We start from the raw sequence: 17,075 nt of genomic DNA on the forward strand, positions 1-17,075 counted from the left end.
CTTCTTTAGTCAATAAACTCTATATTTTTTTATGAAGTTTTGCTATAGAAAACTTTATAGAAGTTCGGTGATCTTATTAATACGTCAATGAATGCTTGGGGAACTGATTTCGTTAGTACAAAACATTGTTAGTTATTGGGCTTCATTGTACCATTGAGATTTATCATCTACAATTTTTTTGCACACCTACTAAGTAAATAATACCGTAGGGGCGAATAAAACCTTAAGGAAAGTGGCATCGTTATATGCCTTAGAGCCTTTCCTCAAAATTTTAAATTTACTAAAAGTAGAAATTTCAAATTTTTAATTTTTTGCACTAACAATCTTAAGGTTTTATTGGTTCAACAATGGCTACTGAAGCAACGCTTAAGGAATTGGCTTTTAGTTTTATCAAATTGGATCGTTTTAATAATGACAATTTTCAAAGATGGCAGAAGAAGATGCGTTTTCTGCTTTCATCCTTGAAAATTACGTATGTTCTGACTAATCCCAGTTCTAAAAAAAATGATATAGGATCTGTTGTTGCAACAAAAGAAAGGCATAAATGGGATAATGCAAACTACATGTGTAAAGGCCATATTCTGAATAGTTTGTCTGACAGCCTGTTTGTTACATACCAAAACAAGGCTGCTACAAATGAGTTATTGGACAAATTGAAGACTAGGTATATGATAGAAGATGCAACAAATAAGAAATATCTTGTTAGTAGTTTCAATAATTATCATATGATTGATGGACATTCTGTGATTGAATAACTACGTGAAATTAAAAGAATGCTTAATCAATTTAAATATTATAATATAAGCATGAATGAAATAATTATTGTGTCTTTTATAATAGATAAACTTGCTTCATCATTGAAGGACTTTAAAAGAAGTCCGAATCATAAAAAGGAAGAAATCACTTTTGAAGATTTAGCTAATCATCTTTGAATTGAAGAGGAATACAAAAAGTAAGAATAGAATTTCAATTTTGGTGATGTGAAAGTACATGTTGTGGAGGAAAGACAAACTACCAAACCTACCAAAAAGAAGTTCAAGTTTAAGCAAATTACTAATGGGCCTAAATTCAAGAAAAATCAAAGAGAAAGGCTCATATTACCATTGTGGTAAGCTAAGACATTTCAAGAAAGAATGTTAGTTGCTACAAAAGAAAAATGTTCTTCAAAAGGTGATACTTTTGAAAATTCTTTTACCATGATTTCTGAGATTAACATGCTTGAAAATGATGAATCTTGTTGGGTTGATTCGGGGCAACAAAACATGTGTTTAAGGATAAAAACATGTTTACAACATTCAAACCAAGTGAGTATGATGATGTCCTCTATATGAAAATTTTTTCTACAGTAACAACAAAGGCAAAGGGACTGTTGACCTCTAGTTCACTTCTGAAAAAATTTTAATTTTGAATGATGTTTATTATGTACCCGAAATTAGGAAAAACTTGGTGTTTGAAAGTTTATTGAATAAGTTTGGTTTCAAACTTTTATTTAAGGCGGATAAGTTTATTTTGTCTAAAGGAAGAATTTTTGTTGGGAAAAGGGTATATGTATGAAGGACTGTTCAAGCTTAATATTATTAATAAGAATACGAATGTTGTTTCTGCTTATATGGTTGAATCTTCATATTTATGGCATTATATATTAAGTCATTTAAATTATAGAAAATTGCATGACATGAGCAAGCTTCTATTAATTCCTGAATTTAGTCAAAACATTAATAAATGTATTACATGCATGTTGACTAAGATAACTAGAAATTCTTTTCCTAAGGTTAAAAGAAAATACAAAATTATTTGAGTTAATTTATAGTGATGTTTTTGAGATGCATAGCATTCCTACATTATCTTGAAAGAAATATTTTGTCACATTCATAGAAGATTATACTAGATTTTGTTATCTTTATTTGTTATATTCCAAAAATGAAGTACTTGATAAGTTTAAAATACGTAAATATGAAGTTGAACTTCAATGTGAATCTTTTATTAAGTATTTAAGGTTGGATAGTGGTAGTGAATATTATAATTCAAGTTACTTTGAATCCATTGGAATAATCCACCAAGTTATCACTCCTTATACACTACAACAAAATGGTGTAGCTGAAAGGAAGTATAAGGTCTTAACAAACATGGTAAATGCAATGTTATCATATTCTAGTCTTGGATAAGGATTTTGGGTTGAAGCTTTATTAACATCATGTCGTATATTAAATAGAATTCATAACAAAATAGCAAAAATAACCATATATGAGCAATGGAAGAAAAGAAAACCAAATATTTATTACTTAAGGGTTTGGGGATGTAAAGTTATAGTTAAAATTCTAGACCCCAAAAGGAAAAACTTAGGTGAAAGAGGAATGGAATGCATATTTATAGGATATGCACAAAATAATAAAGCATATAGGTTCATGGTAATTAGACCAAATGATTCAATTTTAGTTAACACTGTTATTAAATTAAGAGATGAAATTTTTGATAAAAATATATTTAAATCTATTTCGAAATAACTACAACCACTATAAACATTTCATCCTATAGGTGGAAAATAAATTCCAAATCCATTGGAACAAATTGAAATTAGTGATGAACCTTGTCAAGAAATCAGGACAAGTAAAAAGGTTAGAAAAGCAAAAAATTTTGGACTAGATTTCTTTATGTTCCTTGTTGAAAGAATTCGAGAAAGTATAAATAATAAAATTTCTTATTACTTTAATGCGGAGTCTGATCTTGTTACATATGAAGCAGTAATGAAGTCTCAAGATTCTACCTTTTGAAAAGAAACAATAAATGAAAAAATGGACTCAATAATGAGAAATAACACTTAGATTTTTGTTGACCTTCCACCAAGTTCTAATCCGATAGATTGTAAATGGATTTTCAAAAAGAAAAAGAAGTTGGATGGAACTATAGATAAATTTAAGGCAAGGTTAGTAGCTAAAGGCTTTACACAAAAGCAAGGGATTGATTACTTTGTTACTTATGCTCCAGTAGCTAACACTGCTATAATTAGGCTTTTAATTTCACTTGCCTCTATTTATAATTTGATTATACATCAAATGAATGTAAAGACAAAATTTTTAAATGGTGAATTAGAAGAAGAAGCATATATGGAACAATCAAAAGGATTTATCATTCTAGGTCAAGAACATAAGGTTTGTAAGCTTGTAAAATCCTTATATGGACTTAAGCAAGTGCCAAAACTGTGGCACCAGAAATTTGATAAAGTCATTCTTGCTAATGGTTTTAAAATTAATGAGTTCAATAAGTACATATATAGCAAATTTGAAAATGAAAAAGGAGTCATAATTTACTTATATGTAAATGATATGCTAATTTTTTGTACTGATTTAGAATAAGCTAAGGAAATAAATTTTTTTTTATCAAATAACTTTTAAATGAAAGATATGGGTGTAGCTGATGTTATTCTTGGAATTAAACTAATTCGAAATGATAATGACATAACCTTGTTGCAATCACATTATATTGAAAAAGTGTTTAATAAGTTTGATCTTTTATATTGTATTTCAGTATCTACACCCATGGATTTTCAATTGAAATTAGCATCGAAAAATAGTAGGACAATCAGTCAATTGTAATATGCAAGAGTAATTGGTTGCCTAATGTATGTAATGACTTGTACAATGCCAAAAATAGCATTTGCTGTTAAAAAGTTAAGTACACAAGTAATCCAAGTAACTTGCATTGGCAAGTAGTTAAAAGAGTATTTAGGTATTTGAAGGAAATAATCAATTATGGATTGTGTTATAGTGGATATCCTTTAGTTTTAGAAGGATATTTTGATGTTAGTTGGATTACTAATATGAAAGGTCATGCTTTTACAAGCGGGTAGATCTTTGTACTTGGTGGGGGTGCCATTTCTTAGGGTTCCAAGAAGCAAACATACATAACAGATTCCATTATGGCAATTGAGTTTATTGTTTTAACTGCAACAGCTAAAGTAGTTGAATAGATAAGAAATTTATTACATGAAGTTCCTTTATGGCCTAAACCAATTTCCCTAATTTTTATTCAATGTGATAGTAAAGCAACTTTAGCAAGGGCATATAGTCAAGTATATAATGGGAAGTCTAGATATATTAGTTTAAGACATAGTTATGTTCAATAATTAATTTTGGATGAAATGATCACTATAACGCATGTAGTGTCAAGTGAAAATTTGGTTAATCCTTTAACCAAAAATCTTGCTAGAGAATTGGCAAAAAAGACCTCAATAGGGATAGGGCTCAAGCTCATAAAGTAAAGTCACCTATGATGGAAACTCAACTCAATGCTCAGTATAACGTCAAGTCTTGAGTTTAATGAAATAAAATACATCATCTGTATGTGACTGCTAGTGCTATAATAAATTTATAATTTCATCAAAAGTAAAAGTGCTAGGTACCCATAATGATAAAGAAAGGATGAGTAATATACTCTTAATAGACCTATAACATAAATATGTTAGAGTATTATGTTACAGGAATACTTTTAATGGGAGCTACCTATGTGAGTGTAAAGTGTGGCCGCTTTTAAGACATTAAGAGCTTAGTTCTAATAGCACTTATGAAAAGAGGATACAGACACATGACCATAAATGTGTTACCAGATACCAATCATTCATTAGGCGTTAAAATCATTATGTGAGACAAGTTCAGTTAACCATATGAAATAGCTGGTTCAAAGCACAGTCTACCATGTGATTTCGGTTAACTTTAACTTGTTTTCATTAAATGAAGGTTCAAATCAAAAAATACTTTCATTTATGTAATTCATTTCCAAAATCATTATAAAACTGGATTATTTTGAAAATGGTGAGAGATTGCTAGAAATTTTCAAAATAAATTATGGGAAATAATCCCACATTGGAAAAAGAGCAAATAAGATAATCATTTAAATTAAGAGGAGTAAAAGTCCACTGTAGTTGACTTAAGTGGATAATGGACCATGGGCTTGGATTTTCAAGCTTTGATGGGCTTGAATTTTCAAGCTTTATAGGTCTTGCATTAATTAAATAATTAATATTAATATTTAATTAATGGTAGTTGGTACTTGATATGTATAGTGTAGTAAATAAAATAATATGTTATTTTTTAAAACTTTTTATTTAATTAAGTGTCTAATTAGTTAAGTCTGTCTAAAACAGATAGACAATTAAGTTTGTCCAAAGTAGACAGATAGATTAATAAGCAGTCTATACAAAACAAATAGATATGTTTGTTTAAAATAGACAGTTTTTAACTGTTAAAAAACGGACAATTTCTCTCTATTCAAAATAGACAGTTATATGTCTGTAGAATAAACAAACACTTAATTGGTTATATAAACTCTATTGATTTTTTGAGAATATACAGAAACAATTTTCAGAACTCTCCCTTTTTTTTCAATAAACTCTAGAATTCCTTTTTAAAGTTTTGCTACAAAAAACCTTATACAAGATCGATGAACTTGTAATAAGCCGGTAAATACTCGATAAACTAATTTCGTTAGTACAAAATGTAATCAATCACTAAACTTTATTATATACTGAAGGTTTATTGCTTGCAACCCTTACACACACCAACTAAGTAAATAACATGGTGGGAGTGAATAAAATTTTAAGGAAAATGGCACCATTATATGCTTTGGAGCTTTTCCTCAAAATTTCAAATTTACCAAAAACAAAAATTTTAGATTTTCAGTTTTTGCACTAACATAATCAAGTAGTATATTTATGTATAAAAAATTATTGAATAATCAAATAAACATAATAACTAACAAATTAAAATACAAATAAAACCAAAATCACACAGTAAAATTTAAATTTAAGACCTCAAGGTTTTAAGAATTCTTTCTTATCACTAAACCAAGACTTTAGTAATAGATGTTGCTTTGTTTTCTTTTCTTCTTTCAATGGTGCCCCAATAAAAATTTAGGTTATTTCAAAATTTACATTTATCTTTTCGTTATGTCTACATCCTTTATGTTAGTTACTAAGCAAACTAGTGATTGTTTCTTTTTCTTTTTGAAAAAATTAGAAGTCTTTGATTCAAGCTTAAGCAATTAATTAGGTATAAAGGAGAAAAAGATCCATTAATTCTTAATTTATATTAAAAAATCTCAAGTTAATAAGCAAATAAATGAAGAATATTTAATTTAATTAAAAAATTATCAATTTAAAAATGTGCTTTAATAATTAAAAGCTTCAATGTTATTAAAAAATAATTAATTAATTGAGGTTCGATATATGTTGAACATTCACTTTTGGATATCAAGCAATTTGGCAGGTAATGTGATTTTGAAATTGATTATGAGTTTTAATTCAAGTTTGCATATGTTTGCATACAGACATCATTTAAGTAAAAGAACGAGAATTTCAATGTTAATAAGAAAAAAATAAAAATTAGTTAATATTTTAATTTCATAAAAATTATTATTTAAGGATAAAATATTTAATTTAATAAATTATTAAGAATATATATGGTTAATTTTTTTTTCTTTATTTTCCAAAGCAAACAAATTGAGAGTATAAAAAATGTCAATATTAGCAAATTGTTCATATGCAACTTTTTTTTTATACATATTTGAATTTGTCAAAAATTAAACCTTAATTATTGGAACAAAAATTATAACATTCTACTAACAAATACGATTATTGACCTCCTACCTTATATATATATATATATATATATATATATATATCTTGATTTGAGGATTTGAGGATTTGAATTCAAGTTTTTATAAAAGGGAATCATGCACCAACCAAATCTTTGAATTCTCATTTAAAATTTATTTAATTAGCCTAAACTGTTAAAAACATATTTGTTTGATTCAGGGGTTTAGATATGATAACTGTGTGCAAGGCATAATGTTTGTAATGTTGGCATTCATGCCCGTTAACCAATAGTGCCAGGCAAGTCCACAACACGTCGCATGCCATAAATCGAGTAACCAAGGTCTTTTTTATTTTTTGTATTTTATTTTCTTAATCTTACTAATATTGGCAAGCATTTATCATTTATGTCTTATGTTGGACCCAATTTTCTCCTTATAAAAGGCATTGGAGGACAGCCCTACACTTCATCCATCCATATTTCTTTCTCTTTTCGGCTTTATAATTTACATTGCAGATTAGTTGTATTGGAAGATATTGTCATGGCTTTCACTCGCTTCTTTGTTCCTTTCTCATTGCTTCTCTTGTCATTGCTAGTCATTGCTTTTGCTGCTGATTATGGTAATGATTCATCTAAATATGGTTATCATGGAATCCCAGCTGATAGCCCTCGGCAAATGCCAGAAGGAGAAGCAAAGCCTGAGTATGGTTCAAAGCCAGGAGAGAAAAAGCCTGATTATGGTGAAAAACCAGTCATTTACAAGCCAAATCCCGAAGAGAAACCTGGTTACGATCGGAAACCAGAAGGAGAAGAAGAGCCCAATTATGGCACAAAACAAAACAATTACAAGCCAGAGCCAGAAGAAAAAGAAAAGCTTTGGTCCAGTGCTGTTGAAGGGCTTGTTTTATGTAAATCAGGTCCCAAGCACTATCCAATTCAAGGTAATATCTCTTTCTAAATTGTGACTTCGACTAAAATTAAGTATTCAGCTTCACTGTCATTCATATTTTTACTAATAAATTTCTTAATTTCCTGTGATTGCAGGGGCTTTAGCGAAGGTAACATGTCAAGCTGTTGATGAGATTGGACACGAGAAAACTCTACCTATTTGCAGTGTACCAACTGATGCAAAGGGTTACTTCTTTGCAACAGTGTCGTCTTTAAGTGTGGCAGATAAGTCTTTAAGCTTAAAGATTGCAAAGCATTCCTTGAAAGGTCTCCATTGGAAACCTGCAATGTTCCAACAAATGTCAACAAAGGGATTACTGGTGCTCCTCTTTCTGTCAGCTATCGAGTTCTCAATGAGAAGCATTCAAAATTGTATTCCGTGGGGCCTTTCTTCTTCACCTCTGAACCTATCTCAGTCCCTAATGGTTACTAGAATTTGAGTTTATTCTTCATGAACAACATTCTGTTTCTTTTCCACCATTTTTTTTTTTGTTCTGTTTTCGGATTGAAGAAGGCTACTGGAGTTGATTCTTTTCTGGTTTACTTTTGTTGTTTAATGATGATTTTTTATTAGCAAAGCCGGAGTTGCAGCCTCTGCCGATTGAGATGTGTAATGAGCTTTACTTATCAATAACAATATTTTCTAATACATGAAAATAGCAATAACTAAAATTTCTTGAAAATGTAGCCAGTAAAAAACAAATCCTGCCAGTACCCAAGAATTACAAAAACACAATACCAGATTTACAAATATGTCTGGATTGATTTGCAAGTTGCCTGATAACTGAAACTAATACTAGAAATCTAACCATGAATGCAGCTACGAAAATCTATTCCCTACTCAATGGTAATTGAATTATCAAAGAACTATTCCAACATTAACAAAAACCCTTTGCTGCCTTTTCAAGAAAACTGCTCATCAGGAGCTTTATTTAGATCAATCAAGCAGTTTATACTCTTCATCTTCTTCATTCTATCTTCTTCTTTCTTCATCAAACCTTGCAAATTCTCTCCATCTTCATTAATCTGTGCTAAATTCTGTTTCCCATCATTGATCTTCACAAAATCAACCGGATGGTTCCACCAAAATCCACCTTGATTATCATCGTCTTTCTCATCATCATCAATCATGTCGTCATCATCAATCATGTCATCATCAACATCATCATCATTATCATCATTATCATCATCTTTGATAATGTTTTGAGAGAGCAGAAGACGTTCAACAACACAATCAGCATTCTCAGAAGTATAAACCCTTCCTTGTTCTGAAATTATGATAACACCAATCTCTTCCCCACTCAGCATTGATAATTGGGCAGCTTTCTTTAGTAAACCCTTCTTCCTTTTAGAAAAAGCTACCCATCGTTTCCGTTGGTTCTCTATTTTCTTGATCTCAATCTTTCTTCGACCGCGGCCTTTTGGTCTTTTACTACTCGTACTTGCGTACATGGCTAATACTATCAAAGCTGAAAATTGAAACTACGAAGAACAAAAACAGAGAGAACTAAACTATGGGTTTTTATCTTTTAGGCTTTGGGATCGAAGGCATTAGGAGGATAAAGGTTTACATATATATAACAATGTATACAAGGTAAAAAGCTATGGTTTTTCCTTGTCCCATTAGGATTCTAATGGCTTTGCAGAAAGACAGTTCTATTGACTTTTTACCAACTAGTTTTTGAATATGATCCCATAAGAAAATTTAGGAAAGATTTAAACCAATTAAGAAAAGAAATAAAAAAAATATATGGCAAGTACCCTTTTTTTTCTCCTTTTACTTCATGCACAAGCAGTTTTACCATTTTAATAAACTTAAAAATCTAGAAAAAGTTGTAATCCTACTCCTACAAGGACAACCTTAAAACCTAAAATTATACTCATATATATATCTTATCAAATTCGAATCTATATTGTGAAAACCTTTATTAAATCACTTGTAATCTTTTCTTCTTCTCTTATTTTCAGACTATAAATTTTTTTTTTTTTTTGGAAAATACAATCAATTCGTATTTCATTGAAATATATATATTTTGCTCTTGGTTTTGCTTCCTATGGCTGTGGCGAAGATAAAAGTGAGTAGAATAGCCACCTCCAAACGTAGAGGGAATTTGTTCAAGAAAGCTACTGAACTTTCAACCTTATGCGGGGCACGAGTCGCCATTGTTACTATCTCAGAGAAAGGGAAAGTATCCATGTTTCCGAATTCGGATACCGTTATCCATCGTTATGTTACACGAAAAGGCTCTTTGAAATCAACTTCTGGTAATGGGATGATGAAGTTGCGGAAGAAGCAACATGTGGAAGGGGCAAAGAAGGAAGCAGTTAAGAAGGCTGAGATGAAAGAGTTGATGAACAATCCATCGGCAGAGAAAGCTGTTGGTGGTATGTTGATTGATCTAAATCTAGCTCTTTGATTGAATTATTGAATAGTAGTTAATCAGTTAGTGAAGAATTAGTTAGGTTTCTTGGCCTCCAAGAAACACCCAAGTCTGTCAAGAACTCGAGGTTCGGATTTTGGAGATCCAGATGTGAAATTAGAGTTATCTTTTATTGTATAGTTTTACGTTATTACATGTTAAAAGAAATTCATATAATCAATCAAATGCTAATAGTTATTTTTTTGTGTTATTTTTCTTTGCACTTGATCAAAATCATACACCAAAATCTCTCAAAGAAACATGTTTGAATTCCCCTTCCTCCAATTGTACTTGATAAAGAAAAATTTGTCGAAATCATAATATTTATAGGTAGCTTTTATATGGAAGTGAACTAGTGAATTGTGATTGCATATCAGTATATGGAGAGAGTGAGCCTTCTTTTGTGTTTGTAGAAGGAACGGAGGAGTTGATCTTATTTCAAACAGGATACAAAAAGGAACAATCTTTTCTTTGAGAACATAGATGGTGTGTATTGATAAAGGCCATCAGACATTTACAAATTCTAGATTTGGATTTAGGGGATGTCTAACAAATGGTTCACTCACCTCTTTTAGAAGATGTTTCTCATAAGGTTGGAGTTGGATTCTTGTGAATTTTTCTTTTCCAATTCCTCATAAGCCTTGGCCTCCTTAGAAAACCAATTTGGAGTTAGGAGATGTCTAACAAATGATTTATACACCTCTTAGAAAATGGTTTTCTACAAAGTTGGAACTCAATTCCTAGCAAATCTGATACCTTGGAATGCAAAGGGAAACAACTTTTTTTTGGTAAAAAAAAAAAGAGGAAAATAAATTATTCAGTCTCTTAAATTAAGATAATATATACACTTAAGACAAATAACTAAAAATCATGTATTTGAAATAATTCTAACAAGCGACTACTAATTCGATTTGAACTTAAAATCTTTACGTTGAGAAAGATGATACTTGCCAATTGTACCAATCATTTGTTGGTGTATTTAACTCAATTGACACACCAGAACTTGCTCTTCAACCATGTTAAAAAAATGTAAATAGTGCAAATCTTCACCGGAGAAAAGGGAGGCTAAATCTCTAAGACCAAATAAAACTGATAAAAGTTTCATATCTCATTCGTTCTCTCTGGTGAATAGTTGAATATATTCATCCAAAATAAAGCAGGGAAACATGCGATAGTGAGTACAAAAAGTTACAAAAAGCAGAAGAAGAAAATACAAACACGAAATTAACACTGCCACTCCTACAAAGATGTTTAATTGTTTACCGACTCAACCCCCCCCCACCCCCCCCCCCCCCCCCCCCCCCTTGGAACCGCAATAGTTGACAAGGAGCCATTAATGGGAATGCAGCAATGTTTACTTTGATAGATGACACCTAAAATAACGGAGATCAAACTTCGCAACTGGGAGAAACAAAGATATTTGCATAACGAAAACCAGAATAACAAACCAAAATGAAACGCAATCAGTTTTCATCCTGTTATTCAAAAACTGAAAAAAAATAGTTTAATGGGAAATAAAATGCAGAAGCAGAGCATTTGGCAGCAGCTAGTCCTACTGCTTGCTGCCCTCTACAGCAGCCATGGGGCTGCTAGCACTTGGAAGCGTGCATTCAAGGCCTGTTCTCTACTAGTTTATTCACTCTCACTATCCAATATCCTATAACAATCCACAATTACTAAAAAGGAATTCTAATCTGTCACTGGCAACATAGTACTATTAGCTTCATGAAAAGAAATTTGTTTATGTTAAATAATATTATATATTTCGATAAAAATAGTAATTATTTTATTAAATTTCATGCAAAATAACTAATTTACAATATTTAATCTACTACTTCAACCTGGGGAATGCTAGTGGCACTCGTAGCTGCTGTCGCCCTCCATCACTCCCTCGTACATGAAGCCACGTTTCCACATTTTTTCAACTAAAAACCGGCAACCGAATATTCAAGTCATCTCTTTTTTTTCGCTCTTTTTCTGTTGCATGGCCCCAATTTTCAGGACACATCCAAAAAGTTACCTAAAGACTAAAATACCATTGGTGTTCCTAAAATATATTAATATTGTCACTGTTTTTTCTGATAATTTTGAATTGAACAATATATATATATATATACGTTATATATAATTTTTCTTACGGTCAGTTTTATTTATTTAATTTTTTAATTTTTATTAAAATTTCAATATATTTCGTTTTCTTTTTTTTATTCAAAATAATTTTTAAATTTAATTCTATGGTTATGTAAAGTATCCAAGCAAATTTATTATAAAAAATAAAAATAAAAACTAGACAATCATTTTACTCTTAAATTATATTATTTATAATAATTAATTTTATTTAATCCAAAAAATTAGCTTATCTTATTGTACTAAAAAAATAACTTATAATAAAAAAATTAAAATTTGACACACCTCCGAATGTTTTTCTTTTTTAATAATTAAAAGATAAGTTAAATAGGTTTTTTTTTTATGTAAAAGTAAATAATTTTGTAATTTTGTCAATGAAATATAAAAAATAACTGTCCCAATTTTATATTTATTATAATATATATTTTTTAATTTTGTTGATTATTTTCTCAACTAAAGTTGATATAATTTTACTCATGACACTAAATTTAGTAAAAAAATTTAATAATAGTGTAAATACTATTTTCTCAACTAAATACTAATTTTTAGCAGGTCCAGATGTGAAGACCATGATCCTGGACCCAGTGTTAACCAAGCATCTTTCCAAAAGTCCTAGTGCAGTTGATGTTGCCACTTCTGTTGACCTTAGAAGCCAAGGGCCCGGTGTCACCTGCGCAGAAGAATGGAGCTCCTCGATTGCAAATGTCATATTGAACTCACATTCAGATATGGGTAGCAGAAAACTCTGATTTTTGGTTAACAGGACTCTTTACAAGAAACTTTTGTATCTGAAGTACGGAACAGAATTATTTATATCACATCAAAACTAAGAATGTTCCGACAAAAGCAGGGTGCTAGGAGCCTAGTACAGGAAGCTTGAGCAGGTTAGGCAAAAGCATCATTTTGGACTTGCACTCATCCCATCAGCTACTCTCACTACTTAAACAGTCAACACTCTCATTTCATAAGTAATTACAAGAACAAACTATTCAAAACTAATAATCCAACAAATAGAAAAATGAAGTGTTGAGCTTTTCTATAGTTTCCAATCCTCATTACCTGCTCTGAAGAAAGCTCCTGATTACCATGAAACACGACAACCCTCGAACACTCCGAAAACCCAAGGTCATGCACATTCACCATTGCATCAAACGTAACTAACCCAACCAATGCGCTCTCTGGCAACTGTTCCACCAATCGCAACAACTCACTCTTAAGCCCTCTCAACTCATCTTCATCCAAACACCCATCCACCACGAATACAAACGCCGGCCCTCTAACCCCTATCTCTCCGGCCAACAATGTAGATTTCGATGTCATCGACGATAACGAAGACAACGACAACGATGACCCAATAGTATTTCGGACGGAATTAACGGCTTTTGCGTTTTCAACGGAGCTGTAATATATAAAATCTCCATATATTTTAACTATAATGTATACCACTAACAATTTCAGTTTTCGCTTTTCAGAGAAAAGCGTGACCGTAAAAAAATAAATTTACAAAAACCGGTGAAGAGGTATGCAAAAAACCTACAATGTATACCCAAAAAAAAATTACAAGAATTTTTGCTTGCTATTTGTCAAAAAAAAAAAAAAAGAGAAATCAAAGATTTTTGGAACAGTAGAGATTCTAACACAAACAAATTAGAAACTTAAAAAAAGTTTATCAATGGAGCAATTAAATTCCAACACTTTGGTATTTTGAGAAAGAGAGAAGAGTAAATAAAAAATAATTCAAAAAATGAAAGAACCACTTGGGGCCATTGAAAGCTTGGGTGCTAGTGTCGCACAAAATTGTGCTTTCTTTCGAGTATCAGTTTGCGTTTTTCAATTTCTACAGTGTTAAGAGAAGTAAAAAGTTAAAGAGAGAGAAGGTAGAGAGTTACAGAGACAGCAGACAAAAAGTAAAAAAAGTTTTGTAACTCTTATTAGTTTTGCAGAGTTAAGAGAGAGAAGATAAAAGAGAAATTAAAAAAAAATTAGACAAATTATACCTTGCTATGAGAAGAAGTTACCGATTTGAAGATCAACATTTAGATAACGTGGCTCTCTTAGAGCTCGGGTGTGATAAGCAGTCGTCGAAAGTGACTTTCCCTAGCATTCCTCAACCTCTAAGGGACAATGCTGCAACCCTAAATTTCAAGTTTCAAAATTAATAAATTCCAGCACAAGAAACAGATAAACAACAAAAAAATTGGTACAGTGAATAAAGTAGCATGAAAATGTGCCAGTAAAAGCACTCATGGAAATAATTGAAGAGAGAGAACTGTAATAAAAATATAGTATAAAGCAACGTCTTGGGAAGTAGATTTCCAACTCAACTGGTATCAAAGATTCCATCTCCAAAGTTCTTCACAGTCTCAATACGATCCATTTAATCAAAACTCATATTTTTTTGGCTTATCATTTCAATTAGGCAAAGATCTGTTTGATGATTGAAGAGAGCAGGGAGGTAAGAAAAAAGCAATACCTTTATTTATTTATTTATTTACATCAAAGGAAGAAGTGAAATGCAAGAGTACATTAGATCTTGTATGGTTTGTATGCAGATTTTTATGAAAGAATGTTAAAAATAAGTTTCAAAAGATGAGTACTTAAGTAGTGATTTTGTTATGATTTGAAGTTGAATTCGCCAATTCCCTTGACAAAAGCAATGTTATCCTGCAATGTTTACCGGTAGATTTAGTGTGATTACCTTGAAAACAGTTTTAGCATAAATTCAGGGAATTAGAAATCTCACTGGATCGCAGAAATCTTTAAAGGAATGCAGTTTTATAGCCTAGTTGAATAATCCTCCAGTGTTTGAATATCTTAATCAAATTGAAACAACTGCTTTTATTTGATAAAGAAAAATATGTTGAGGTTTCAGTTAAATCAGCACATCTTTGAAAATTGTTGTTCTACTTAATAGGACTGTGGCATTGATACTCTTGTCAAATGTTATCTACAGCTGCAGTCACAACCATGAAGGTGGATTAGGAGCAATCTCTTACCAAGCACCAAAAGACTTGCAAATTTGAACGAGTAGGCCACCTTACTTCCCTTCTTGGAATAGTGTTCTTTCAGTCTAGATACTTTACTTCTTGCAAATCTTCAGCACTTCTTTTTTATCAAATTATGGTGGCCTTGGAGTATGATGATGTGAGCATGATTGGAGTACATGGAATGGGAGGTGTTGGGAAGACAAATTTGGTGAAAGAAGTGAGAAGAAAAGTAGAAAAACAAAAACTTACTTGGCCTAAAATTTGAAGAAGCGACTAAAGAAGGAACTGAAAATTCTTCTTATTGGAGTTTTTTGTTTCTCGTTTTCTAGTTGCTGTATTTCTTGCTTTTTATCATATCTTTTAATGATACCACAGCTACTCAAAGCTCTTTTTACATATTTATAAGTTTGCCTTTGGAGATCTCTTTTTGAGAAATGTTAGAGCAAGAGATCCTGTAGAGGCAGAAGAATATATTGGTGCTGCTAGAGAGAACATAAGGGATTTGGAGAGGAGGATGCAAGTGCTGTTGGGAAGCTTCTATCTATTGGTGTTAGAGGCCCTAACCTTGTCTTATTATTATTTTATGAATTAAGATAGGTTGTGTTGGTATCAGAACATTGATCATTTCAAACATAATTTTTCATAAACATGAAACCCATTCTCTAGATTTATTAGTGTGGATAATTGTCCTTTACCCACACAAATTTAAGTATGAAAGGCCTTAAGCTGAGTTATGATTATTTGCAAATAAAAAAAACTAGGTTATGTTTCTTGTTTTGTTCCTTTTTCCTGAAGATTATGAAATTAATATTGAGTTAACGAGATTTGTATTGATAACGATTGTTAGAAGATGTTAAGTTCATTGAACATGCAAGTGGAAAACACATGTAATAGTAACTAAGCTACAAAATTTTGGGTTATTGTTGGATACTGATGACAAACAATATTTGAAGCTTTATAATGTGGTCAGTTATTTCGCCCATTGGATTGCATGGAAGAAGAGAACATCTTGATGTAAAAGTTGGCCTTGTGTAAAGGAGTGGCCTAAGAGTGAAAACTTTGGATGTTATTCAACTAGATGGATTGCTTTGCGCAAATCTTCAAGCATTACTATTTGGTGTCAAGTTTGAAGTGTGAAGTGCATTTTTGGAAGGGGTGAAATCCCTGGGAATTTTAGCTCTTGGTGTTAACTTAAAGCACTTACACTGTCTGTGCAAGAGTATCTCCAGTTGTTGCTAGAAGAAGTTCACTTTCTGACAAATCTTCAGACTCTGTACTTGGAACTCTGTGCTTAGATTCGGAAGCATAAAGGTTGGAGATGACCCTGCAATGATGATGCCAAAAGTGATCCTCATCAATAATTTGCTCCAATGCTTAACATCAAAAAATCTTTAGATAGCTCAATTGCATTAGATTCTGAGTGATCATGGGACATAACTCCGCCTCTCGCAGTCAATTATTTCCGAAGAAGAAAGATTTTGAAGGGTTACAGCTTGGTTGGGACCTAACTTTCCATATTATCTCAATGGCAGGTAGATAAAGATTCTCAAATTTTGCAGCTCCATCAAATTTGAGATGCAGTATCCACCTTGAAGCTGAAGTATCTTTTTCTCAATTGCGGATATTCATTGGTGTTTCCCACCTGGCAGAGGTATAATTTCTGAAAAAAAAAATTCCTCATTATTGATAAATGTACTTTGATTGATGAATGCATGTTGGACTATAAGCGTATTACAGGGTTCAATATCATCATCAAATTCGTGTGTTACTCTGTATCATTGAAATATGCACCCATAATTGCATAGTGAATATGAGTGGAGAAAAATTATTGTCGTAATGGTTGTCTCCGCCCGATGAATTTGGAAACGAAATAAAAATATAACGTAGTCGTCACCAATCTTTTTTGGTTAGATGCGATTGACCATCTATTAAAATTTATTTTTTTAATAAAATTAATTAAAATTTATTAAAAAACTAATTTTATGGTCTACGAAATAGTCTGAATT

At 31.3% G+C, this 17,075-nt stretch overlaps 1 protein-coding gene, 1 long non-coding RNA gene and 1 pseudogene across 4 annotated transcripts; 2 read left to right on the plus strand and 1 right to left on the minus strand.

The window, feature by feature from the left end:
- The first annotated feature begins 6,723 nt into the window (after nucleotides 1–6,723).
- Nucleotides 6,724–8,098, plus strand: LOC111276605 (uncharacterized; annotated as a pseudogene).
- Nucleotides 8,099–8,438: 340 nt separating this feature from the next.
- LOC111276349 (uncharacterized) lies at nucleotides 8,439–9,218 on the minus strand. The gene has a single exon (XM_022862091.2). The coding sequence runs from the start codon at nucleotides 8,985–8,987 to the stop codon at nucleotides 8,439–8,441; it is 549 nt and encodes a 182-aa protein (XP_022717826.2). The 5' UTR covers nucleotides 8,988–9,218.
- A 4,932-nt stretch (nucleotides 9,219–14,150) lies between these two features.
- LOC149511601 (uncharacterized) lies at nucleotides 14,151–16,837 on the plus strand. Of its 3 annotated transcripts, none has more exons than XR_016333703.1 (3): nucleotides 14,247–14,537; nucleotides 15,036–15,109; nucleotides 16,023–16,837. It is a non-coding gene; the product is annotated as an uncharacterized LOC149511601 (long non-coding RNA). The 3 variants fall into 3 exon arrangements; XR_016333704.1 differs by having other exon boundaries at nucleotides 14,254–14,537; nucleotides 16,602–16,837; XR_016333702.1 differs by having other exon boundaries at nucleotides 14,151–14,537; nucleotides 15,036–16,837.
- The last annotated feature ends 238 nt before the right edge of the window (nucleotides 16,838–17,075 follow it).

The sequence above is a fragment of the Durio zibethinus genome, chromosome 25 (genome assembly GCF_047325235.1).
Source record: "Durio zibethinus cultivar Kanyao isolate XHJ-2024 chromosome 25, ASM4732523v1, whole genome shotgun sequence".
NCBI classification, from domain to species: Eukaryota; Viridiplantae; Streptophyta; class Magnoliopsida; order Malvales; family Malvaceae; genus Durio; species Durio zibethinus.

Excerpts from the sequence above, each read along its gene's own strand:
- LOC111276349 (XM_022862091.2), bottom strand. The coding sequence starts at position 8,987 with ATGTACGCAAGTACGAGTAGTAAAAGACCAAAAGGCCGCGGTCGAAGA.